General features: G+C 51.2%; 3 protein-coding genes across 3 annotated transcripts; 1 reads left to right on the top strand and 2 right to left on the bottom strand.

The window, feature by feature from the left end:
- The first annotated feature begins 7,749 nt into the window (after positions 1 to 7,749).
- Positions 7,750 to 12,754, top strand: C1QTNF4 (C1q and TNF related 4). Its single transcript, XM_053560756.1, has 2 exons — positions 7,750 to 8,068; positions 11,606 to 12,754. Exon 2 carries the CDS (start codon positions 11,611 to 11,613, stop codon positions 12,589 to 12,591), a length of 981 nt encoding a protein of 326 aa, XP_053416731.1. The 5' UTR covers positions 7,750 to 8,068; positions 11,606 to 11,610; the 3' UTR covers positions 12,592 to 12,754.
- A 507-nt stretch (positions 12,755 to 13,261) lies between these two features.
- Positions 13,262 to 15,514, bottom strand: FAM180B (family with sequence similarity 180 member B). The gene is made up of 3 exons (XM_053560757.1): positions 15,364 to 15,514; positions 14,520 to 14,590; positions 13,262 to 14,312 (listed from the first exon to the last, which is right to left on the bottom strand). The coding sequence occupies exons 1-3, from the start codon at positions 15,446 to 15,448 to the stop codon at positions 13,917 to 13,919; spliced, it is 552 nt and encodes a 183-aa protein (XP_053416732.1). The 5' UTR covers positions 15,449 to 15,514; the 3' UTR covers positions 13,262 to 13,916.
- A 1,581-nt stretch (positions 15,515 to 17,095) lies between these two features.
- On the bottom strand, positions 17,096 to 25,919 carry NDUFS3 (NADH:ubiquinone oxidoreductase core subunit S3). The gene is made up of 7 exons (XM_053560804.1): positions 25,779 to 25,919; positions 25,607 to 25,672; positions 23,467 to 23,564; positions 23,107 to 23,256; positions 20,143 to 20,268; positions 19,889 to 20,008; positions 17,096 to 17,359 (listed from the first exon to the last, which is right to left on the bottom strand). The coding sequence occupies exons 1-7, from the start codon at positions 25,840 to 25,842 to the stop codon at positions 17,177 to 17,179; spliced, it is 807 nt and encodes a 268-aa protein (XP_053416779.1). The 5' UTR covers positions 25,843 to 25,919; the 3' UTR covers positions 17,096 to 17,176.
- Positions 25,920 to 25,921: the final 2 nt, after the last annotated feature.

The raw sequence follows: 25,921 nt of genomic DNA on the forward strand, positions 1-25,921 counted from the left end.
CTGAGTTAAAGGGCATGTGCATTTTTTTTTTTTGGCCGGGGCTGGGTTTGAACCCGCCACCTTCGGCATATGGGACCAGCGCTCTACCCCTTTGAGCCACAGGCGCCGCCCAAGGGCATGTGCATTTTTTAATTTGGTAGATATTGTTCGATTGCCCAACTGTATCAATTTACCCTCCTTCTAACAATGTATGAATGTTTCTTCAAATCCTCACCAATAGAATATGTTGTAAGTCTTATTGGTAACTGACAATTTGAGAAGCAAAATATATATATATATATATATATGGCATCTTACTGTAATTTTCTTCTTCTGATAGTTATTTGTATTTTTTATTAAGTAGTTGTTTATATCCTTTACCTGTTTTTCTACTGAGTATCTTACTTAGAGTGCTTTATATATTAAAGAAATTTGCTCCTGGGCGGTGCCTGTGGCTCAGTGTGTAGGGCGCTGGCCCTATATACCAAGGGTGGTGGGTTCGAACGTGGCCCCGGCCAAACTGCTACAAAACAATAGCAGGGCATTGTGGCAAGTGCCTGTAGTCCCAGCTACTCAGGAGGCTGAGGCAAGAGAATCGCTTAAGCCCAGGAGCTGGAGGTTGCTGTGAGCTGTGTGAGGCCACGGCACTCTACCGAGGGCCATAAAGTGAGACTCTGTCTCTACAAAAAAAAAAGAAAAACAAATTATTGGGTCGACGCCTGTGGCTCAAGGGGCTAAGGTGCCAGCCACATACACCTGAGCTGGTGGGTTCAAATCCAGCCTAGACCCGCCAAACAACGATGGCTGCAACCAAAAAATATAGCCGGGCATTGTGGTGGGCGCCTGTAGTCCCAGCTACTTGGGAGGCGGAGGCAAGAGAATCGCTTAAGCCCAAGAGTTGGAGGTTGCTGTGAGGAAGGAAAGAATGGAAAGAAAGGAAAGAAAGACAAATTATTAGGAGGCTGAGGTGGGAAAGGGAGGATGCCTGGAGCTCAGGAGTTCGAGACCAGCCTGTGCAAGAGTGAAAACCTGACTGTACTAAAAATAAAAAAACTAAGGGGTGGCCCCTGTGGCTCAAGTAGTAGGGCGCCGGTCCCATATGCCGGAGGTGACGGGTTCAAACCCAGCCCCGGCCAAAAACCAAAAAAAAAAAAAAAAAACTAGCTAGACAGGCACCTGTAGTCCCAGCTACTCAGGAGGCTGAGGCAGGAGGATTGCTTGAGGTTGTTGTGAGGTAGGCTGATGCCACAGCATTCTAGCATGGGCAATAGAGTGAGACTTTGCCTACAAAAATAATAAATGAAAAACATTACTTTGGGGCGGCGCCTGTGGCTCAGTGAGTAGGGCGCCGGCCCCATATGCCGAGGGTGGCGGGTTCAAACCCGGCCCCAGCCAAACTGCAGCAACAAAAAAAAATAGCCGGGCGTTGTGGCGGGCGCCTGTAGTCCCAGCTGCTCGGGAGGCTGAGGCAAGAGAATCGCTTAAGCCCAAGAGTTAGAGGTTGCTGTGAGCCGTGTGATGCCACGGCACTCTACCCGAGGGCGGTACAGTGAGACTCTGTCTCTACAAAAAACAAAACAAAACAAAACAAAAAAACATTACTTTGTTTAAATTACTTTCATTTTATTTCTACTTTATATCACACTTGGAACATTATATTGATTTTTTTTTTTTTGAGATAGTCTCAAGCTGTCACTCCGCGTAGAGTGCTTTAGCGTCACAGCTCACAGCAATCTCAAACTCTTGGGCTTAAACGATTCTCTTGCCTCAGCCTCCTGAGTAGCTGGGACTACAGGTGCCTGCCACAATGCCTGGCTATTTTATTTTTGGTTGCAGTTTTCCTTGTTTAGCTGGCCTGGGTCGGGTTCGAACCCACCACCCTTGGTGCATGTGGCTGGTGCCATAACCACTGTGCTACAAGTGCTGAGCCTGATTTTTTTTTTCTTTTCAGTTTCACTTTGTCACTCTCATTAGAGTGCATTGGCATCACAGTTCACAACAACCTCAGTCTCTTGGGCTCAACCAATCCTCTTGCCTCAGCCTCCCCAGTGGCTGCAACTAGAAGCGCCCATCACAGTGCCCAGCTACTTTTAGAGACAGGGTCTCACTCTTTTGCTCAGGCTGGTCTTGAACTCCTGAGCTCAAGCAATCCACCTGCCTTGGCCTCCCAGAGTGCTAGGATTATAGGTGTGAGCCACTGCACTCAGCCTTTTATTGATTTTTTGAAGTATGTGTCAGTAGATTCTTATCTCTGTGAATCTCATTTCAGTATACAAAAGGAGGCATTACAAAATACCTGTGAAAGAAGTTAGATCTGATAGGATTGGCATCTGCTGGCTTCCAGAATAAAGTCCCGATGACATAGCCTGGTACTTAAAATCCTTCAGGTTCATACTCAACCATATATATATATATTTTTTTTTTTTTTGAGACAGTCTCACTTTGTCACCCTCAGTAGAGTGCCCTGGCATCATAACTCACAGAGACCTCAACTCAGGCTCGGTGTCAGTGGCTCAAGCAGCTAAGATGCCAGCCACATACACCTGACCTGGCGGGTTCGAATCCAGCTTGGGCCTGCTAAACAACAATGATGGCTGCAACCTAAAAAAAAAACAAAACAGCCGGGCATTGTGCGGGCGCCTGTAGTCCCAGCTACTTGGGAGGTGGAGGCAGGAGAATTGCTTGAACCCAGTTGGAGGTTGCCGTGAGCTATAATGCCATGGCACTCTACCCAGGGTGACAGCTTGGGGCTCTGTCTCAGAAAAAAAAAGAAAAGAAACCTCAACTCAAGCAATTCTCTTGCCTTAGCTGCTCAAGTAGCTGGTACTATATGTGCCTGCCATAACACCTGGCTTTTTTTAGAGATGGGAATCTCGCTCTTGTCCAGGCGAGATTTTGAACCTGTGAGATCAGGCAATCTACCCACCTCGGCCTCCCAGAGTGCTAGGATTACAGGCGTGAGCCACCAAGCCTGGCCTCTCAACAATATTTTTCTTGACCTATCTCCTATCCAAATCCTCACATTTGACTGGGCTCAGTAATTCCTAAAGTGCTAGGAATATAGGCATGAGCCACTGGGCCTGGCCAGCATCATCTTTTTATGACCTATAATAACTCTTCCTTTTCCCTGGAAGTGATAAGGTCACATTGTAAGAAGAATGAGTGGGATAGAAGATACTGTCACAGTGTCTTTGGTCTTTGGAAAAAACGGTCTGCCACATCAGGTCATGAGCAGGTCACGTCCCTATTAATATGCAGAAGGGACCTGGGGACTTAATTCTGTCTTCTAATGAGGGCTGGTCTTGGGACCTTTGAGCCTTGCTGAGAAAAGGGCCAAGAGAGAGTTGGGAACTTGGTCCTCACAGCTACTCCCAGCCTCCCTCCTCCAAGGTCATGTACCACATGCTCAGAGTAATTAGAACTAGGGGCAATGGGGACCAAGAGTCTGACCCAGGAGCCCTAGACTCTGCCCCCCTGGTGGGCTGCAATCTCCAGGGAAGGCAGGGACTCAGCACCCTGACATCTGTTTCTCCTGCCAGCATCTCTGCTTGACTAACATTCCTCCCCTTTCATTTCTCCCTGAGGTGTGTTGTTGTCTTTCTCATTAACTTCCCCTGAACTCCCAGCAAGGTCCCCAGACTCCCAGCTCTGCTAATTCCCCTATAATCTGCTGGTAAACCAAAAAGCTAATTAAATTGTGAGGTTGGGTGCTCTCTCTCTCTCTGTCATTGTCAGAAAGTCTCTCTCTTCAGTCCTTCTCCCATCTGTCTTTTCCTTTCTTTTCCTTTCATATGCCCCTGCATAGTTCAGATTCATCTAGATACATACAGTATTCTCTCACCCATCTGCCTGCCTCTCTTCTGTCTCCTGCCTTTCAATCTGCAACCAGAATAATCTTTTTTTTTTTTTTTGTAGAGACAGAGTCTCACTTTATGGCCCTCTGTAGAGTGCCATGGCCTCACACAGCTCACAGCAACCTCCAACTCCTGGGCTTAAGCGATTCTCTTGCCTCAGCCTCCCCAGTAGCTGGGACTACAGGCGCCCGCCACAATGCCCGGCTATTTTTTGGTTGCAGTTTGGCCGGGGCAGGGTTTGAACCTGCCACCCTCGGTATATGGGGCCAGCGCCTTACTGACTGAGCCACAGGCGCCGCCCCAGAATAATCTTCTTAATATACTCTGAGTGCACTCCCTTTCCCTTTTGCTGCAAGATAAAAGCTCCTTAGATGAGCATTTGAGCCCCACACACCTTGCCTGCCACAGCTTCACTTCACAAACTCTTCCCTCCTCAACCCAGCCCTCTCCATGCCCGGCTCTGCCACCCCCACACCTTTGTTCACATCCTTACCTTTGGCTGGATCTCACCCCCTCACTACTTCATTTCTACCCCTGTCTCACCACTATTTAGAAATAGCCCCCTTCATGACAGTCTCCCTAATCCCCTGTACTCCCAAGCTGGAATTTCTCCCTCCTCAAGCCAACAGCCCTCTGCCGCTCTCTTCTGGCACTGACCTCTTTCTGCCTGTGATGGTTCTTTATGTCCACATCCTGCTGCCCCCGCTAAATGATCAGCTCCTTGAGGGCAAGGTCAAGGTCCCATTCATCTCAACTTCCTACCTAACACTGTACCTTAAAATACTTCATTGTTGGGGCAGCGCCTGTGGCTCAAGGAGTAGGGCACTGGTCCCATATGCTGGAGGTGGCGGGTTCAAACCCAGCCCCGGCCAAAATCCACAAAAAAAAAAAAAAAAAATCATTGTTGTCTCCTGGCTGGAAGCTTCAGTCTTCATGTGCACATTCCTGAAGAGGGAAGAGAAGGCAAAAAGAGTGGGCCTCCCAGCTGAGATGGGCCCTTTAAAGCCCCTCCTGGGAAAAAAAAACAGCAGTTTCTTTCCCAGTGACTTCTGTTTATATCTCATTGGCAGGAGGAACTGGGGATAGTTGTCTCCTTTCTTTTTCTTTTTGTAGAGACAGAGTCTCACTTTATGGCCCTCGGTAGAGTGCCATGACATCAGACAGCTCACAGCAACCTCCAACTCCTGGGCTTAAGCGGTTCTCTTGCCTCAGCCTCCCGAGTAGCTGGGACTACAGGCGCCCGCCACAATGCCTGGCTATTTTTTTAGTTGCAGTTCAGCCGGGGCCGGGTTTGAACCCACCACCCTCGGTATATGGGGCCGGCGCCTTACCAACTGAGCCACAGGCGCCACCCAGTTGTCTCCTTTCAAAGTCAAGTTGTCAGGCCCAGTGTGGTGGCTCAGCCCTGTAATCCTAGCACTCTGGAAAGCCCAGGTGAGTGGATTGTCTGAGTTTAGGAGACCAGCCTAGACAAGAGTGAGACCCTATTTCTACTAGAAATAGAAAAACTAGCCGGACATTGTGGCAGGTGCCTGTAGTTCCAGCTACTCAGGAGGCTGAGGCAAGAAGATTGCTTGAGGCTCAGCTCCTGTAGCTCAGAGGCTAGGGCGCCAGCCACATACACCAGGGCTGGTGAGTTCCAACCGGCCCAGGTCTGCCAAACAACAATGACAACTACAAAAAATAGCAGGGCATTATGGCAGGCGCCTGTAGTCCCAACTACTTGGGAGGCTGAGGCAAGAGAATCGCTTAAGCCCAAGAGCTTGAAGTTGTTGTGAGCTGTGATGCCACTATACTCTACCAAGGGTGACGTAGTGTTTCTTGTCTCAAAAGAAAAAAAAAAAAAAATTGGGCAGCGCCTGTGGCTCAAAGGAGTAGGGGGCTGGCCCCATATGCCAGAGGTGGCGGGTTCAAGCCCAGCCCTGACCAAAAAATTAATTAAAAAGAGGATTGCTTGAGCCTAAGAGTTTGAGGTTGCTGTGAGCTATGAGGCCATAGCATTCTACTTAGGGCAACTGAGTGAGACTCTGTCTCAAAGAAAAAAAAAATATTGTGGTTGCCAGGTGAGCAGAGACTACAACCCTACAACCTAGCTTGGGCTCTTCTGTGAAACCTGCTGTTCTCTCCTGCTAACTTCCATTCTGGTGTACCACTCACCATCTACCCCACTCTACCCTCAATTCATTATCTTTCTCCATATCCCTTCCCCAGTGGCTTTTTCTTTGTACTCTGAAGCAAACCTGCCATCATCTTCTCTAGCCCCCTTTCTCTACCCTGACCCTGACTTCTCTGGTAAGAACTCCTTGTGGATCCGGAGAGAGTGTCAAATGGCTCTCAGCCTGAGCCAGCTCCCGAGCCTATTCTCCTCTCCCTACCCACCACTGGCATCGCATCTTCAAGAGGGCTGCCCCATCCTCCTGGCCCAGAAGAGATACAATACATGAAAAGTGCAGGGACTGCACAGCAAGTCTGTGACAGATTTAAGACCCAAACCCAAGGCTGGGCACAATGACTCATGCCTGTACTCCTAGCACTCTGGGAGGCCAAGAAAGGCAGATTGCTTGAGCTTATGAGTTGGAGACATTGTCTCTTAAAAAAATAGCCAGGCAGGGCAGTGCCTGTGGCTCAGTGGGGTAGGGCGCCAGCCCCATATACCAAGGGTGGCGGGTTCAAACCCGGCCCTGGGAAAACCGCAACAAAAAAATAGCCGGGTGTTGTGGTGGTGCCTGTAGTCCCAGCTACTCAGGAGGCTGAGGCAAGAGAATAACCTAAGCCCTGTGAGCTGTGTGACGCCATGGTACTCTACCCAGAGTGATAAAGTGAGACTCTGTCTCTACAAAAAAAAAAAAAAAAAGAAAGAAAAAAAATAGCAGGGCATTGTGGCGGGCGCCTGTAATCCCAGCCCAATACTTGGGAGGCAAGAGAATCACTTAAGCCCAAGTATTTGAGGTTGCTATGAACTATGACACCAGGGCACTCCACCAAAGGTGACAAAGTAAGACTCTATCTCCAAAAAAAAAAAAAAGACTAGAACCCAAGCCTCCTCAGTCAACCAGGAGCGGGTGGGGGACACTGGCAGCTAAGAGTGGAGCTCAGTCAGCATCTGCTGAGGGCCAGGCAGGTGGTCATCTCTAAGGCTGTAATGGGAAAGAACAGCAGCTTAGAGGAAGGGAGTCCTAGTTCCACTCCTTCCTGTCATGGGCTCCATCCCCAGAGTGGAGGCTGCTGGAAGCCAGGCTTCTGGTGAGTGTTAAGGTGGGAAGATGGCGCCCTGGTGCCCTGCTGGACTCCTGCTAACCTGGCCCCAGCTAGGCCGGGCTAGGTGTATCCGTTTCTCTCTCCAAGGTCCCTCTAGCCCTCCCTTTGCCCTTCTCAACCCTCTCCTTTCTCACAGGCACAAACTTTCCAGCAGAAAATTCAATTCTGCCCCAAGGACCTTTCCTCCTTACTCGCCCCCTTCCCAGGAGGACACTAATTGATGCTCTGATGCCTGAGGACCTGGACTTTCCTAAGAGACTATGGTCATTTTCCGATTTTCAGGTGAGGGGAAAAAACTAGGTCATTTCAAGCTCTTCCTTCTCTGGCAACATTGACCCATTTATCCTCTCTTTCCTCAAACACCCTCCTCCAAGGCCACTCAGCCTGGACATCTGTCCCAGCCAAAATCTCACCTTCCACTGTACTTGCAGCCCTCTTTCCCCAAACCAGGGAGGAAGCTGGTCTGTAGAGTGACCCACACCTCGTTTGTCCTCTACCTCGGGCCTCAGTTTCCCCTTTGGCGCCTCACTTTCCTCATCTGCTAACCTGTATTAATGATGAGTAGAGGACAGAGGTCACCGACGAGGAAGGGTCCAGCGCTTGGCGCAGGCTCCGTGCGGTGCCCCTGAGCCCCGCTGCTCGGCTGCCCCTCCTCGGCGCGCCCCTCCCTCTCCCTACTCCCCTCCTCTCTCCCTCCTGCCTCGCCACTTCCTCTCCTCCCGCCTCTGCGGCTGGCTAGGCTCCCTCCTTAGCTGACCTTCGCTTTCCCTCACGACCCGTCCGGCCCCCCCATCGTCCTGCTGGCCGTCTCGGAGGCCGGAGGAGCGGCCCGAGCCCCCGCCGCCCCCGCTGGGCCGGGCCCCGCCGCAGCGCGGGCGGTCAGTGCGCAGCCCCGGCACCCGCGCGGAGCCCGCAGCCCGGAGCCCGCACGGATCGCGGGCTCGGACGGAACCTGACCCGCCCGCCGCCCCCTCCAGGTGAGGGCAGCTCCGGGGAGGGGAGATGCAAGGTTTCCCTTTATTGGAAGCGGGGTGGGGATGGGGGGCTGGAGGGGAAGGCTACAAGGGAAGGCGCCGTGAAAGTGGGTCCTTTTTCCGTGAAAGGAGGACCTGCGAGCCCTTTTGTGAAAGAGGCTCAAGGGCTTTTACGCGGAAGGGATGGATGGTAGGAAGGTCTGTGTAGAGAGGGTTCGGGTACCCCTCTCTAGGTGATTATCTTTTCCACGAGAAAGGATTGATTGGCTTTTGTGAAAGTGGGTTTACCTTCTCGGGAGCATGAAGGGCTTTCGAGGAAGGTGGGGAAGGTTCCAGCTGGTCTGGAGGGTGGGGTTACCTGCAGAGTGGCAGGGACAGGGGCTCTGAGGTCCCCTCAACCTGACATTGCTGCATCTCTCCGTTGGTTTGGAGCTTTGGGTCATCAGCCCAGCTGTGTCCCAGTTTTTCTCTCTGAAGATGTCTATTTTGAGCCCCACCTGGACAGAGCCAAGGACAGCCATTTCCATCCCTTGAACTAGGATACCCTCTGTCTCCCTCCCACCTTTGACCCACCCAGGGAAGGGGTTTCAGGAAGGATGGGGACCCAGGGACCCAGAAAATGGGCACTGGTGCGTGAAACGAAGGCTGGGTACCAGGCACACAAGAAGACCCCTTGGCACCAGTGGGCCGCAGTAGACATGGCAGGGAGATCACGGGGGGGGGGGCGGGGGGGGCAGGTGTTTGGTGCATGACCTGCTAGGAAAGCAGCAGGGTCGGGAAGAGTTGAGCTGTTCCCAATGCTCCCAGAAGACAAAACACTGGAGAGTTTTTTGTTTGCTTGCTTTTATTTTGTTTGCTTTCTTTCTCCTTTCCCCTGAATCCCAAAGCTCTATTGTTAGCAAAAGTGGAAACTGAGGCAGAGGACAAGTTGAATGGAGATACCTGTGTCTACGAGGGAAGGGTGATGGGAGAGGCAGGCACACTGGATTTGGAGTTTAAAAAAACCTCCATTCAAGGCTTACTCATTGCTCTATGTGTGACTTTGGGTCAAAATGCTTCCCTTTCTTGGGGGATCAGCTTTCTCATCTATAAAATGGGAGAGGGCAGCACCTGTAGCTCAGTGAGTAGGGTGTCAGCCCCATTATACTAAGGGTGGCAGGTTCAAGCCCTGCCCTGGCCAAACTGCAACAAAAAGTAGCCGGGTGTTGTGGTGGGAGCCTGTGGTCCCAGCTACTGGGGAGGCTGAGGCAAAAGAATCACCTAAGCCCAAGAGCTGGAGGTTGCCATGAGCTGTGATGCCACAGCACTCTACTGAGGGTGACAAAGTGAGACTCTGTCTCTAAAAATAAAATAAAATAGGAGAGACCCTCCTTTCTGGAAGGTCTGCAGACACCAGATGCATCGAAAGAGCTCTGTAGAAGGGAATGCACTAGACAGTGAGGTGTACTCTTCACCACTGTAGATGGGCTCCTTCCTTCCTCCCTGCCCTCACCAAAGGTATTATTATTTTTTTAGAGACGGAGTCTCACTTTATTGCCCTTGATAGAGTGCTGTTGCGTCACAGCTCACAGCAACCTCCAACTCTTGGGCTTAGGTGATTCTCTTACCTCAGCCTCTCAAGTAGCTAGGACTACAGGCGCCCACCACAATGCCTGGCTATTTTTTGTTGCCGTTTGGCCGGGGCTGGGTTTGAACCCAGCCACCCTCGGTATATGGTGCCGCCACCAAGGGTATTGTTAACCTGTAGGTTTTCTTTGTGAAAATTAGGAAAAAAATGCCTTCTCTGGAAGGATACAGTGTTTGGCTAGGCTGTAGACTTGGGGTCTTTATAATGAGAGGCACTAGAAGGCACACTTTACCCAGGTGCCCCTCCAACAGCTGGGCAAGTGGAATGTGAGCTAGATTCCAGCTCCTACCTCCCCTCAGGTGAGACTTCTTGTGCTAGACACCTCTGTACAGCTGTACCTGTCAACCCTTCTCAGCAGACCCCCACTATCTCTAAGAGACACAAAGCTACACACACTCCAGGGTATTTTATTTTTTTTATTTTTTTGTAGAGACAGAGTCTCACTGTACCGCCCTTGGTAGAGTGCCGTGGCGTCACACGGCTCACAGCAACCTCTAAGTCTTGGGCTTACGCGATTCTCTTGCCTCAGCTTCCCGAGCAGCTGGGACTACAGGCGCCCGCCACAACGCCCGGTTATTTTTTGGTTGCAGTTTGGCCGGGGCTGGGTTTGAACCCGCCACCCTCGGTATATGGGGCCGGCGCCCTACTCACTGAGCCACAGGCGCCGCCCTCCAGGGTATTTTCTAAAGAGGCCCTCATCCCAGCCTGTCTCCACTTTGGGTATCAAGCCTCAAAGCCCATGCCCTACTAATTAAGTAATGCCTTCATCAAGCTCTCAGCAGTAGGAGTTACTGGGTCCTTAATCTCTCTGTGAAGAACTGGGTCAGATTCCTTTTCTCAGGGCCAAGAACAGAAGTCTCTGTACACCTGTGTAGCATGGCTGTTTGTTCACTATGTTCACACTTATCTCAGTATCCTCACAACAAACTTGTGAGGCAGGTCTCCCCCCAATCCCCTCCATTTACAAGGAAGCCATGCCCAGAGAAGTTAAGGAACTTGCCCAAGTTTTCACAGCATGTAAGTGGTTGTGTCAGGACTCTATCCCCAGAACTAGCCATCTGTCCTCTCCGCTACTACTGAAGAACAAAGTTGCTGACTTCACAACTTGCCAAACCCCTGCTGGAATTCCTCTCACTCCTTATCCCTAGCAGCCTCTGGCCTTTCCTTTTCCTCAGTTAGCAGGATTCGCCTTCTCCTTTACACTAATTACAGGGGAGGGAGCTACCACAAATAACTGTTCTGGCCTCCCCAGTGCACAATGGGCCCCTCAGGGTAGAGGCCTGAGGTGTCTAGTGGGAGAGCTGACCTGAATGGAGTCAGGGAGCAGTTATTTCCTTTCCTATCCTATGTGAGGGACAGGCCAAGGACCAAAAAATAGCCACAGGAAAATGCAGCCATTTGGAGGCTGAGAGAAATTCAGAGACCCCTGAACACCTCCTGTGTTGCCAGGGCCCCGGAGGAGGGGCAGAGGTGACCCTAGCAGCCAGCCAGAGCATTTCCCCTGGTCTGTGTGAGCTCACATACGCATGTGAGCTTTCACTTGGGAAAAGGGCTTCAGTGTTTGGAAAATCACTAGTCTAACCCAACAGCTCCCAAAGGGTGGTCCCTAGACCAGTAGTATCAGCATCACCAGGAACTTGTGAAAATTTGCTGGTCCCACCCCAGACCTACTAAATAAACTCTGGGGGTGGGGCCAACTATGTGTTTAATAAGCCTTTCCGGTGATACTGAGGCGCTAGAGTTTAAGAACCCTTGGCCTAGTTCAAGTATGTAAGAAAATGGAGACCTAGTTGTGAGTCAAAGGCAGGGCTGGGAAGAGAACTCAAGTTTCCCAGTCCCAGACGGCGGAGGACTGGGCGCCTGGAGGTGGCCCCTGCCCAAGCCTCTTGTCCTTCCCCTCCATCTCCTCTCAGGCGCCATGCTGCCGCTTCTGCTGGGCCTCCTGGGCCCAGCGGCTTGCTGGGCACTGGGCCCGGGCCCTGGCTCGGGCTCTTCCGAGCTGCGCTCGGCCTTCTCAGCGGCACGCACCACCCCTCTGGAGGGTACGTCGGAGATGGCGGTGACCTTCGACAAGGTGTACGTGAACATCGGGGGCGACTTCGATGCGGCCACGGGCCAGTTCCGCTGCCGCGTGCCCGGCGCCTACTTCTTCTCCTTCACGGCTGGCAAAGCCCCGCACAAGAGCCTATCAGTGATGCTGGTGCGCAACCGCGACGAGGTACAGGCGCTGGCCTTCGACGAGCAGCGGCGGCCGGGCGCACGGCGCGCAGCCAGCCAGAGCGCCATGCTGCAGCTCGACTACGGCGACACAGTGTGGCTGCGGCTGCATGGCGCCCCGCAGTACGCGCTCGGCGCGCCGGGCGCCACCTTCAGCGGCTACCTGGTGTACGCCGACGCCGACACGCCTGCGCGCGGGCCGCCCGCGCCCCCCGAGCCGCGCTCGGCCTTCTCGGCGGCGCGCACGCGCAGCCTGGTGGGCTCGGACGCCGGCCCCGGGCCGCGGCACCGGCCGCTCACCTTCGACACTGAGCTTGTCAACATCGGCGGCGACTTTGATGCGGCGGCGGGGGTGTTCCGCTGTCGCTTGCCGGGCGCCTACTTCTTCTCTTTCACGTTGGGCAAGCTGCCGCGCAAGACGCTGTCGGTGAAGCTGATGAAAAACCGCGACGAGGTGCAGGCCATGATTTATGACGACGGCGCGTCGCGGCGCCGCGAGATGCAGAGCCAGAGTGTAATGTTGCCGCTGCGGCGCGGTGACGCCGTGTGGCTGCTCAGCCACGACCACGACGGCTACGGCGCTTACAGCAACCATGGCAAGTACATCACCTTCTCCGGCTTCCTCGTGTACCCCGACATCACGCCCGCCGGCCCGCTGGGCCTTGGGCCCCTGGAGCTCTGAGCCCTGGCCGGGATAAGAGGCTCGGAGGATGGGGGCGTGGTGGCGTGCATGCCAAGCCGGGACTGCGGCCCGATAAGCCTGCCGGTGCGAGCACGCCGGCCTGCCTCACCAGCTCGCTGGACTCAGTCAATAAAGTGGGCCTGCTTGGCGCCGTCAGCCCAGAGTCCTGCCTCTGTCTTGACTGTTACGTCTTTGATCCGGGTTGGGACCAGGAAGACACCACTGCAGGTCCACAGTGGGGGATGGAGGTCCGAGGACCAGACTGGTCAGGCCTTGGGAGGGCGAAGAGGTGGGAATTTGATAAACCATATTCACTTAGTCGGTTATGGGCCTCCCCTTCGTGTCCCTGTCCAATCCATCCCTTTGACTCCTCCGCATTGACCTAGAACCTCATTCTTAGACCAGGGCCGATTCCCTTCTGAGACAGCAGCTCCTTACTCCACAAGGGTATGGGATTCCTGGAAATGGTTATTAGTTTTCCTGGTAGGGCATAGGAATGGATGAGGAGTTGCCCTGACCTCTGCCCTCTCAGGATGATAAAGTTATTTGCTCGGGGCAGGGCTTAGACAACTTACTCTGATAAAAAAATAACACAGGCTCCAGTAAGCCAGAACAGAACATTTTATGGGAAGAGCTACAGAGAATCAGGGCTACATCTCCCCCAGCCCACCTCATTGTTCTTCTCCCAGCCTCACTCCATCTCCCCAGATGTTTATCTGAGGCTTGTTGAAATGGACCAAGACATTTTCTCCTCCCTCCCCTCAAAGAGATAATGCTTTGCCACCTGCTTCCTTTTACTCCTCCAAGAGACAGAACTCAGTAAGTCCAATCTGTTCTCCCAGCCCAGATGGGGAACTTGGGGGCTCAGAGTCCCCAGAGCCTTGGTTGCGCTTAAAGGGGGTGTCTAAATTAGGACTGAGTGCTGAGCACTTGCAGGGTGCCTGTAAATTTGCACAGAATCCATCACAGACTTCCAGGGTAGGAGTCAGAGGGTCTGACCTGGACTTACTTGGGGGCAGCTTCCCTTTCAGCATCTCTTAAACACATTTTTCAAGCCTTACCCCTGACTCCTGATACCCTCACACATACACACAGCCTGCAAGTCTGGTCCTTAGCTCTCTACCTGCTCCCCGGGACCCAGAGCCTGGGCTATTAGCATATCAAGGTCCAGGGAACAAGTTGGGGGTGGTGGTGTCCAGGGTGCGGCCAAGACCAGAAATCTAAACAGTGGGAAGAACCAGGTGCCAGATGGACCCCTGCCCAGGAGGGGTCTAGGTGAGAGGGATGGGGAAATGGGAGGAGGGAATGGCAATGAAAGGGGAGGGTCAGGGTAAGGGGTCAAAGATGGAGGCCCAGGGCCCTAGCAATGGGGGCTGATCCTGGGGACAGAAACCCTTGCATAGGTCCCAGAGTGTTTCCTGTGCTAGGAGGGCGAAGACCTGGGCCCAACGACCCCTCTCCTCAGCCTCATTAACTGCATGAAGCCGGTAGACACAGGACAGGCCTGTGAGGAGCAGGTGTTCAAAGTCCCAATGGCTAAGAGGAGGCCCCTTCCGCAGGTCCTGGAACTGCTGTAGCCGCTGCTCAACACCCTCCAAGTCACTAGGCACGTGGTGCTGCAGGAGAAGTCTGAGTCGGCGGCCTGGATGTGTGGATGCTAGTTCCTCATCCTGGATGTACAGCTGCCCCATGACATCCAGCTCCAGCCCAGCCCAGAGCAGCTGTAAGGGGAGTCTTATAAGGGGTGGGCTGTGGTTGAGGGGCAGGGCAGGGAGCAAGAATGGTCCGGGGGCATAAGCAAGCAGTAGGACTCATACCGGGTCCCCCCCATCCCAGAAGGCCCACCCTGAGACATCCCCCCTTCCCAACCCTGAGCTTAGGGACCTCTGGACATGCCCACCCCCATGTCCCAGGCTGGGAGGAAAGACCTCAAACATCACTTCTGGGGCCTCTGGCTCCTGTAGGCCACCTCCCACGTTGGTGCTGTCCATCAGCTGCCCTGGAGCAGCAGAGGGGAGTCAGGCCCCTGCCATGCTCCATTCTGAATACCCCAGCCTCCCAGAAATGGCCCTCAGCTGGTAGGGGTCCCTAGTAATTCATTAATCTACAAAAATGCCCCCTTCTCCCCTCCCAAATATGTGCACATGCACATTGACATTCCCCCTCTCAGGCATAGTTCTTGTGATGCCAAAAGCAACATCTCAAGCCCAATTACCGTCTTGGCAAATGCCCATGACTCCTTTAACTTGCACAATGCCCTAGGTAAAGAGCTCCAGGCCAATGGGTCACCAAGACCCATAATCATCTGGGGACAGTGTCACCTAAAACAGTGCCAGTGACCCTCCCCAGAAGATGAGGACCTCTGGGAAAAGCCTATTCTTTCCCTGCTCCTCTTCATTAGTAGACCCTGTGCAAGGTAGGAGCGCAGGGCCAAGCCGAGCAGCTTCTGCAGCAGCTTCCTCCATCCTACACCCTGCAGTGTTGTCTAGCCCTTACAGTGATTGTCCCAAGCCCAGGGCAGGTCAAGAGGCCCTGCTGTGAGCAGCATCTGGAATAAACCCAGGGCCCAACTCTGGTCACCGCTGGCATTAAGGGCACTTAGGGCTATTTCCCTAGGCTCACCCAGATCTTTCCAGTTCTGGGGATGAGGCTCACACAATTACCACCATTGCACACATCAATCTGGTACCTATCAATGCTCAGAGCCAATTGTACTGCTGTCAACTGACAGCCTTCCTTGGCTCCTGTCCACTCACCCCAAAGCCCTGGTACCTGCATGATGCTGGGTTGTAGTCACCCCATGGAGGAGACAAGTGGCTCCCATGAAGCACGCCAGGAACTGCAGTGTCACAGCCATGCTCCACCACGTCCTGAGTCTCACTGTCCTCGCAGCTCTCTGCTCCCTCAACTGCCTGCCACAACCCTCAGCTCCAACTTTCCACTGCAGGCCGTTTCCGAGTTCTTTTACACCCGTTACACACGTCAGTCTTCAATGCTGAACAGGGAGGGGCTAGCTGTGGCCTTGGTCACCTCCCAAGGGCTCATTCCATCCCTTAGAAATGAGAAATCTGGGCGGTGCCTATGGCTCAGTGGGTAGGGCGCTGGCCCCATATACCAACGGTGGCGGGTTCAAACCCGGCCCCGGCCAAACTGCAACAAAAATAGCCAGACATGGGCGGCGCCTGTGGCTCAGCGGGTGGGGCGCCGGTCCCACATGCCGGAGGTGGCGGGTTCAGACCCAGCCCTGGCCAAATTAAAAAAAAAAAAAAAAAAAAAAAAAAAAAATAGCCAGACATTGTGGCAGGCGCCTGTAGTCCCAGCTACTCGGGAGGCTGAGGCAAGAATCGCCTAAGCTCAGGAGTTGGAGGTTGCTGTGAGTTGTGCAATGCCACAGCACTCTACCAAGGGTGATAAAGTGAGACTCTGTCTCTACCAAAAAAAAAAAAAAGAAAGAAATGAGAAATCTTTGGTTGTTGGCAGGAACCTGGCTCCCTGCTTGTCAGGCCCTCAGCCTTTTTCTGCCCAGATGGGCAGGATGCTTAGTTAATAGGAAAAAGGTGCTTGGTAGCAAACAGCTCTAGTTTAGCCCTGGGAAGGGGTAAGAATGAGCCTAGGCAGTAACATTAGCTTACCGTCTGTCCTCAACTTCAAAACATTCTGCAACTGGCAGCCTCCAAGGAGACCCTCAGTTGCCAAGAGCATCAGCTGCAAAGTCCCAAATTCCAAATGCATGGTGGGCTGTCTGCGCGGCCCTTTGAACAGGGAGAGCCAAACACTCCAATCTCATGCACTCAACCATAGCTGAACAGACCAGACCAGCTGGGGTAGGGAGCATACTGTCCTGGAAGATAGGCCAATCTAACTCCTGAGTATTTTTTGCCCCAGCCCTGAGACTCCTGTTTACTAACAACATTCTCAGTTCAGGCCACTAACTGGGCCAATTCCATAAGCCTAAGGGTGATGGGTGATCAGGTTACAACAGGTCACAGGGCTCAAGACTTAGAAATGACTTTTTTCCTGGCTCCGACTTTTGGCTCACGGAACCCTGTGGATATTTGGGTGGAATACGAAGTGGACTGGGGTTTCACTGGTTAGTTCCATCCAGGATCCTAGATCTGTCAACGGCTACCAGTCTGCTGTGACACAGGGCTTTCTTCAGCAGTTGGCCCCTCCAGTTCTCATTAAAGGCCATGCCACACCCATCCTGGCCCTTGTGGACTGTAAGAACTTTCAATTACAGCTCCAGAATCTTCAGTACATCCAGGCCTGCAGTTCACCATGTCTACAACTGCACTATTGTGGTTTGGTAGGGTGTCTCTAAGGAAACGGGCAAACACCTGTACCTTCCTTCTCCTGAATCAAAGTGTCACTTCTGCCAGGTGCCATGGCTCATGCCTGTAATCTCAGCACTGTGGGAGGCTGAGGAGGGAGAACTGCTTGAGCTCAGGAGTTCGAAAAACAAAAACAAAGTGTCACTTCTACCCATTATAAGCACACAAATGTGGTGAATGTAAGTAGAATTTATTTACATGGACACACAATTGTAGATAAGGCGCTTTCTAGGACTAACATGCCTTCCCTGCAGCTACTTGGCTTCAGGTTTCTTGGCTTCAGGCGTCTGGTCTCTGGCTTCAAGTTTGGGACTCTCAGGGGGCTGGCGATAGGCAGGGAAAGCCTCCCAGGGGCTGTTCAGGTCAAACTTGCGGAACTCTTGGGCCAGCTCCACCGGCTCAGCTACTACCCGCTTCACCTCATCATCATAGCGTAACTGCAGGAAAATAAAAGGCAGGGTTGAGCACAGAAGGTCTTGTTACTGCCACTAAGAAGCCCACTATCACAAGGGTGAGACTTCTCCAGCCCCTATCGTTCTCTGTTCTTGACCCTTGTTCTAGCTTCTTCCCAGGCTCTGTCAGTAAATCTCTGCCCAAATCTCTGTCCTATCAGGTCACATCCCAAGCAGCTAGTCTGTGGGATTCCAAAATGGCTTCTACTTCTCATAACCTCCATGCAAACACTGGTCAGACCCCCCTGCCCACCACTACCATGTCACCACTACCATGTCATGGGCTCACATCTTTCCCAACAGAAGTGACTCTGCTCACCCATCCACACAATCTTATATAAGGTAATGGTAAGCATTTGCCCAGGGTTAGGAAGCACCCAGTGGCTGGGAAGAGTAAATGTAAACGGGCAAACACATCAGGCCCTGTGGCCTTGGTGTTTTCACTGTGAAGAACTAACAGGAGTGGTGGCTCACGCTATAATCCTAGCACTCTAGGAGGCCAGATCCAGGAGGATTACTTGAGGTCAGGAGTTTGAGGTGGCTGTGAGCTGGGCTGATACCATGGTACTCTAGCTTGGGAAATAGAGTAAGACTCTGTCTCAAAAAAAAAAAAAAAAAAAAAATCTAGGGACTCAGTGCCCATAGCAAAGTGGTTTCAGTGTCAGCCATATATACTGAGGGTAGTGGGTTTGAACCCGGCCCGGGCTAGCTAAAAAATGACAACTGCAACAAAAAATAGCCGGGCATTGTGGCAGGCACCTGTAGTCCCAGCTACTTGGGAGGCTGAAGCAAGAGAATCGCTTAATCCCAAAAGTTTGAGGTTGCTGTGAGCTGTGATACCATGGCACTCTACCAAGAGTGACACAGTGAGACTCTGTCTTAAAAAAAAAAAAAGCCGGGCGTGGTGGCTCACGCCTGTAATCCCAGCACTGTGGGAGGCTGAGGAGGGAGAATTGCTCGAGCTCAGGAGTTCCAGACTCGTCTGAGCGAGAGTGAGACACCAACTCCTAAAAAAATGGAAAAACCCAACCGGGCGCCACGGCCTGCACCTGTAATCCCAGCAGCTTCCAGAGGCTGAGGCAGCGGGGTGCCCGCAGCCCGAGTCTGAGGTTGTGGTGAGCTACCCCGCCCAGTGCACTCTGCTCAGGGGCATAGGGTGGGACCCTGTCTCAACAACAACAACAAAAAAATAGGCTCAGCAGCTAGGGTGCTAGCCACATACGCTGGAGCTGATTCGAACCCAGCCTGGGCCTGCTAAAACAACAATGACAACTACCACCAAAAAATAGCCGGGCATTGTGGTGGATGCCTACAGTTCCAGCTACTTGGGAGGCTGAGGCAAGAAAATCGCTTGAGCCCAAGAGTTTGAGGTTGCTGTGAGCTGTGATGCCACAGCACTCTACCAAGGGCGACATAGTGAGACTCTGTCTCAAAAAAAAAAAAAATCTAATACAGTACACCCAGCACGTCTCTTTTTATTGTTGAGAGTTCAAATGAATGAATAAGGATAATCAGGTGCTGGGGTGAACAGGCAAACCAGGTAAGGGAGATAGCAGGGAAGAATGAAAGGAAGGAGACAGAGAAGAGAAGTTGCTCTGACCAGAAGTACGCAAGAGAGACATGAGAATATGGAAAGCACTAAGAAATCAGGAGCATCTGAAGTCTACAGGAGCAGGCTAGGGGGCCACAAATCTTATTATTTCTAAACAGTTAACTTTGCTATAAAACTCACATATATCTATGCATATAATATATTCCTGCTAACTTGCATTACCAGTGAAATTCTTTTAAGGTCCTTATAGTTATTAGTCCTGCCTCAGTGGCTATTCTTGAGGGCTGAACATTTAGTGTCATTCCTATCAACTGTCTTTCCAGAGATTGAGGGCAGGGTGAAATAATCCTCAACTTTCAGGTCTCAGGGACAGACTGTGTCCTTAAGGCTGCTTTGATCATTACAATGGCTAATACCAGTTGAACATGCACCAGATACCAGGCTTTACAAATAGATCATTTAATGCCTGCCACAAATATATTAAGTGCTATTATTCCCATTTTATAGATGAGAAAACTAAGTCATGATCAAACTAAGTAAAAGAAGATAGATTTTTAATCCAGAGGCCATGCTCTTTTTTTTTTTTTTTTTTGTAGAGACAGAGTCTCACTGTACCGCCCTCGGGTAGAGTGCCGTGGCGTCACACGGCTCACAGCAACCTCCAACTCCTGGGCTTAAGCGATTCTCTTGCCTCAGCCTCCGGAGTAGCTGGGACTACAGGCGCCCGCCACAACGCCCGCCTATTTTTTTTTTTGGTTGCAGTTTGGCCGGGGCTGGGTTTGAACCCGCCACCCTCGGCATATGGGGCCAGCGCCCCACTCACTGAGCCACAGGCGCCGCCCCAGAGGCCATGCTCTTAAACCATCACAATCCACAGACCATATTACCCACCATGCCCAGGATACACTAAGTTTCCTCAGAGTCCCTCCCTTAGGATGCTGCCCCAGATCTAAGGCTCCTACCTCAACATAGCCAGACAGGGGGAAGTCTTTCCGGAAAGGATGTCCCTCAAAGCCATAATCTGTCAGAATCCTTCTTAGGTCAGGATGATTAGCAAAAAAGACTCCAAACATGTCCCAGATCTAGAAAAGAAATTCTCAAGTAACCAGTCCACCAGGGCCAACAACAAGAGTGATGGGCTGCCCTGTATCCCATAGTTTTAACCAGTTCCACAAATCTGGCCCAGAGGCAGGGTCCACCATGCCCAGTAACTCACCTCCCTCTCATACCAGTTGGATGCCTTATACACAGGGACAGTGGACTCAATGGGCGTCAGCTCATCTGTGTAGGTCTTCACACGGATCCGTGAGTTGAAGCGCAGGGAGAGTAAGTTGTAGACAATCTAGGGAGAACAGAGGGAGCTGGAGGACCCATATGGCAATAGGGTGAGGGGTCTGGAGTGGGAATCCCTGGCTGGGAGCATCACTATACCAAAGGATACAGGTTGGCTGTGGCCTCCACCCTATGACCCTTGCTTTCTATTCTGAAGCTAGATTCTCCTATGCTTACAACTATTTTCAAAGGCCTTGGAACACCATACTTGTCTTTGCTCATGTAAAAGATACCCCTTTGTCTGGGATGTCTCCCTTATGTACCCAACCTGCACCCTCACTAGGCTTAATTCCTTTTTTTTTGCAGTTTTTGGCTAGGGCTGGGTTTGAACCAGCACTTCTGGTATATGGGGCTGGAGCCCTACTTCTTTGAGCCACAGGCACCGCCCCTCCTTTTTTTTTCTTGAGATAGTCTCACTGTCACCCCAGCTGGAAGGCCATGGCATCAAAGCTCACAGCAATCTCAAACTCTTGGGCTTAAGCAATCCTCTTGCCTCAGACTCCCAAGTAGCTGAGCCAGGCATGTGTTACCATGCCCGGCTGGTTTTTCTATTATTTATTTACAAAAAAATTTTTTTGAGAGAGTCTCAAAATGTCACCCTGGGTAGAGTGCCATGGCATAGCTCACAGCAACCTCCAACTCTTGGCTCAAGCGATCCTCTTGCCTCAGTTTTTCTATTTTTAGTAGAAATGGGGTCTCGCTTTTTGCTCAGGCTGGTCCTGAACCTGTAAGTTCAAGCTATCCACCCGCCTCGGCATCCGAGAGTGCTAGGATTATAGGTGTGAGCCACCAGGCCTGGCTTTTTTTTTTTTTTTTTTGAGACAGAGTCTTACTTTGTTGTCCTTGGTAGAGTCCTGTGGCATCATAGTTCACAGCAACCTCAAACTCTTAGGCCCAAGAGATTCTCTTGCCTCAGTCTCCCAAGTACCTGGTGCCCTCCACAATGCCTAGCTATTTTTTTTTTTTTAAAGACAGGGTCTTGGCTGGGCTCTATGGTTCATGCCTGTAATCCTAGCACTCCCTGGGAGGCCAAGGTGGGTTCCCAGAACCTGCCTGAGCTCACAGGTTTGAGACCAGCCTGAGCCAGAGTGAGACCTCATCTCTAAAAATAGCCAGGCGTTGTGAAGGTGCCTGTAGTCCCAGCCTACTTGGGAGGCTGAGGCAAGATTTTTGCTTGAGCCCAAGAGTTTGAGGTTGCTGTGACTATGAGGCCACAGCACTCTTCTAAGGGCAACAAAGTGAGACTCTGTATCAAAAAGAAAAAAAGAGAGAGAGAGAGACAGGGTCTTGCTCTGGCTCAGGCTGGTCTCAAAACTCCTGAGCTCAGGCAATCCACCTAACCTCAACCTCCCAGAGTGCTAGGATTACAGGCGTGAACCACCGTGCCTGGCCTTCTATTTTTAGTAGAGAGGGCCTCTCACTCTTTTTTTTTTTCTAGAGACAGAGTTTCACTTTATCGCCCATGGTAGAGTGCCGCGGCATCACACAGCTCACAGCAACCCCCAGCTCCTGGGCTTAGGCGATTCTCTTGCCTCAGCCTCCTGAGTAGCTGGGACTACAGGTGCCTGCCACAATGCCCGGCTATTTTATTGTTGCAGTTTTGGCTGGGGCTGGGTTTGAACCCACCACCCTCGGTATATGGGGCCGGCGCCCTGCTCACTGAGCCACAGGCACCGCCCAGGGCCTCTCATTCTTGCTCAGGCTGGTCTAGAACTCCTGAGCTCAAGCAATCTACTCACCTCGGCCTCCCAGAGTGCTAGGATTATAGGTGTGAGCCACCATGTCACTAGGTTTAATTTCTGTTCTGCTGTTCATCTGTTCAGATTCAGCATAAACGTTCTCTTTCACAGAAGCCTCCCAGAATGTCCCTTCTGCATGCTAAGGATCCCCAACATACCCCGTATTGTATGTTACTACAGTAAGCTACTCACATTTTTACATGACTCTTTCTCACTAGAAGATGGGGTGATATTTCTTTCTCTTTTTTCTTTCTTTTTCTTTTTTTTTTTTGTAGAGACAGAGTCTCACTTTACTGCCCTCGGTAGAGTGCCGTGGCGTCACAAGGCTCACAGCAACCTCCAGCTCTTAGGCTTATGTAATTCTCTTGCCTCAGCCTCCCGAGCAGCTGGGACTACAGGCACCCGCCACAACGCCCAGCTATTTTTTTTGTTGCAGTTCGGCCGGGGCTGGGTTTGAACCCACCACCCTCGGCATATCGGGCCGGCGCCCTACTCACTGAGCCACAGGCGCCGCCCTCTTTTTCTTTTTTCATTTCAGATTAATTGAGGGTACAAACAACTAGGTTACAAATGTTTGCATTTGTTAGGTAGAGTCCCTCTATCTTTGTTATTTCTTTCTCAATCCCAGGGTCTGGCAAATAGTAGATAATAGATAAATATTAACAACTAAACGTATAAGAAATTATTGTGTGCTAGCAATTTACCTGCACACAATATCTCATTTGATCCTTATAACCACCCTAGAAGGTATAGGGACAACTTTATAATTATCTCGCAAATAAGAAAATTAAAGCTGGGCGGCGCCTGTGGCTCAAGGAGTAGGGCGCTGGTCCCATATGCCAGAGGTGGCGGGTTCAAACCCAGCCCTGGCCAAAAAAAAAAAAAAAAGAAAAAAAGAAAATTTAAGCTCAGGGAAGTCAAAGAAAACCTTAGAGGTCACGTGGTATTCCATGGGAAAGCTAGGATTCATACTTGAGGTCCGCTTGATTCTGAGGCCTGGATTCTATTGTTTGACCCAAACAGAAATTGAGGTTATGGTTCCTATAGGTAACTGTTACCCTGAAACTACTCTGTCCCCTTTCTTATCTGTACTCCCCAAACCTTCTGACCTCAAAACGGTTCTGCCGAGTTGGAATATCCACTGCTGTCAAGTCAGCCAAGGACCTGAATTGTGCATTGGTGTGATCTCTGAGGAAAGTCAGCACTGGGATGACTCCATCAGGATGGATGCAGATCTCTAACTCATTGAAGCAGGATACCTGCAGGCATGGAAAGGAAGGGAGAGGGAACAAAGAGTTACTAAGAAGCAGCTAACTTCACCTGGTTTAATGCACAGAAAGAAGCCCAAGTTTGAGATAGAGGAGTTTGTATTTTTTTTTTTTTGACACCAGGCTGCCCATTCCCACATGCCCCAAGAATATGGTTCTTTCTTGACCCTGACCCAAACAACAAATACTAGGGAAATTTACCTGAACCTGTTGGACATACTTGGGCAGGATTTCAGCTACATATTCTCCAAAAGCTGAGAGCTGCTTGTGGGCCACATCATTATGCAGTCTGACAGTGGCTGGAAAGAAAAAGCATATTTGACAAAGGAATGGAGAAGGTAGCAGCCAGGTCTGCATCCATTCTCTTGTCTTGTAAGGAATGTTGACATAGAGGAGGGCTCCCTGCAGAACCCTGAGAAAGGTGCTGAGCAGGGTTCCTTTTCCAGGGAATATGAAGTGATGAAAACTTGGGAAAATTCTCACCTCACTATTCAGTCCACAGAGGCTTTTTTTTTTTTTTTTTTGCAGTTTTTGGCTGGGGTCAAATTTGAACCCGCCACCTCTGGTATATGGGGCTGGTGCCCTACTCCTTTGAGCCACAGGTGCTGCCACAGAGACTCTTATTACTGCAGCTGGGTGTTTGCTTCTTAGAATTATTCCACAGTTCTTCCTACACACTGCCTGCATTTCTGCTAAAGCAGCATAGTCTCAGCTCTCCTCTCACATTAGGAGCTCTTTGCGGATGGGAATCAAAACTTTTGCTTCTTGGTATCTCCTTACTACTTAAGTTTTTGGCTTTTTTTTTTTTTTTTAAACCAAGTCTCACTCTGTTGCCCAGGCTAGGGTGCTATGGCATTAGCCTAGCTCACAGCCCCCTCAAACTACTGTGTTCAAGTGATCCCCTTCTCAGCTTCCCAAGTACATGGGACCACGAGAGCCTGCCACACACTTGGATAATTTTTCTGTTTTTTTTTTTTTTGTAGAGACAGAGTCTCACTTTACTGCCCTCGGTAGAGTGCTGTGGCATCACACGGCTCACAGCAACCTCCAGCTCTTGGGCTTACGTGATTCTCTTGCCTCAGCCTCCCGAGCAGCTGGGACTACAGGTGCCTGCCACAACACCCGGCTATTAACTTTTCTGTTTTTAATAGAGATGAGGTCTCACTCTTGCTCAGGCTGATCTCTAACCCCTGAGCTCAAAGGATCCTCCTGCCTTGGCTTCCCAGAGTGCTAGTATTACAGGCATGCACCACCACACACAGCTTCTTACCAGTTAGCTTATGTACCAGGTTCCCAAGCTAACAACTTTAGGGCTGAAGAGCCCTCACCAAACCTTTGTTAAAACATCTTTTTGGGCCAGGTGTGGTGGCTCATGCTGGTAATACTAGCACTTTGGGAGGCAGAAGCAGAATTGGCTGAGCTCACAGGTTTGAGACCAGCCTGAGCCAGAGTGAGACCTCATCTAAAAATAGCTGGGCATTGTGGCGGAAGCCTGTAGTCCCAGCTACTTGGGAGGCTGAGGCAAGAAAATCGGGTAAGCCCAAGAGCTGGAGGTTGCTGTGAGCTATGACACCACCACACTCTACCAAAGGGTGACAAAGTGAAACTCTGTCTCCAAAAAAAAGTAAAATAAAATAAAAACATCTTTTTGGTACCAATGAGAAAACTGAGGCCCAGAAAAGGGGACATGCCTGATCACCTAACTCCCAGTCTGCTTAAGTTAACTGTAACATTAACATCTACATAGCTAATTCATTCAACCCTAAATCACTGAGCTCTTACACATCAAAAGCTGTGGATTAATGGTTAAATGTTCTCTGCCTTTGGTAGCTGATAGGCATGCTCTGTCATTTGTTAGGTCTGTGATCCTGGATAATTTACTTCTCTGTTTCCTAATCTACAACATGGAGAGTAAAATACTAACTCATAAGTTCGTTGTGAGGACTAAACAAAATCATTCACTAAAATCCTTTATCGTGGTGCCTGGCACACAGTTAACTACTCAATTAACGTGAGCTACTATTATTACAGGGCACTTAAGTACAAAACTTATGTTTCCTGCTCTCAAATAGCTGACAGTTTAATAAGAGAAAGAGGATCAGATGAATAGACAAGGCACAATCAGGGCCACAGTAAGAGAGGCCTAAGGGTGTAGGCAGAGCTTGATTCGGCCCGCAAAGTGAAGACCACTGCAGTCAGACCTTCAAGGACAAGCATATATTTGCCAGGAGGACGCAGGGAAGAGCATCCTGGGCAAGATCAAACATCTCACGAAAGTAAAGAAGCCCCCACCCTGCCCCGAAAGTAGTCCGGAGGAAGAGCGATGCCCGCACATACTCACGGCGCGTTTCGGCTCCGGTGCTCTCCCTCCTCACGGGCAGCAACAGTGCCCAGGGTCGCCCAGCTCCTGCACAGAGATACAAAGCACAGGCACAAAGGGTGAGGCCCGAAAAACTCTCTGCGCTGGGAGCACCGCTACTCTTGACCCCTGCCTGCCTCAGCCAAGTGCTCACCCCTGGCCAGCGCCGCGGAGCCCACAAGCCCGCGCCACCAGCCCCTGGCCGCCGTCGCCGCCATGTTTCCCGGACACAAACCAGACAGCCAAGGGACAACCCACAAGACACGGAGCTCCAAGGGCACGGACCGGAAGCGGAAA

This window comes from Nycticebus coucang, chromosome 14 (assembly GCF_027406575.1).
Source record: "Nycticebus coucang isolate mNycCou1 chromosome 14, mNycCou1.pri, whole genome shotgun sequence".
Lineage (NCBI taxonomy): Eukaryota > Metazoa > Chordata > Mammalia > Primates > Lorisidae > Nycticebus > Nycticebus coucang.

Bases quoted from the DNA above. Each gene is read 5' to 3' on its own strand.
- C1QTNF4 (XM_053560756.1), top strand. From the start codon at position 11,611: ATGCTGCCGCTTCTGCTGGGCCTCCTGGGCCCAGCGGCTTGCTGGGCA.
- FAM180B (XM_053560757.1), bottom strand. From the start codon at position 15,448: ATGGCTGTGACACTGCAGTTCCTGGCGTGCTTCATGGGAGCCACTTGT. The intron at 14,591-15,363 runs GTACCAGGGCTT...CTGCTGCTCCAG, and splicing joins TACAACCCAGCATCATGCAG to GGCAGCTGATGGACAGCACC. The intron at 14,313-14,519 runs GTCTTTCCTCCC...CTCCCCTTACAG, and splicing joins CCCCAGAAGTGATGTTTGAG to CTGCTCTGGGCTGGGCTGGA.
- NDUFS3 (XM_053560804.1), bottom strand. From the start codon at position 25,842: ATGGCGGCGACGGCGGCCAGGGGCTGGTGGCGCGGGCTTGTGGGCTCC. The intron at 23,565-25,606 runs GTGAGTATGTGC...TTTTCTTTCCAG, and splicing joins CACCGGAGCCGAAACGCGCC to CCACTGTCAGACTGCATAAT. The intron at 20,009-20,142 runs GTGAGTTACTGG...TTTCTTTTCTAG, and splicing joins CCAACTGGTATGAGAGGGAG to ATCTGGGACATGTTTGGAGT.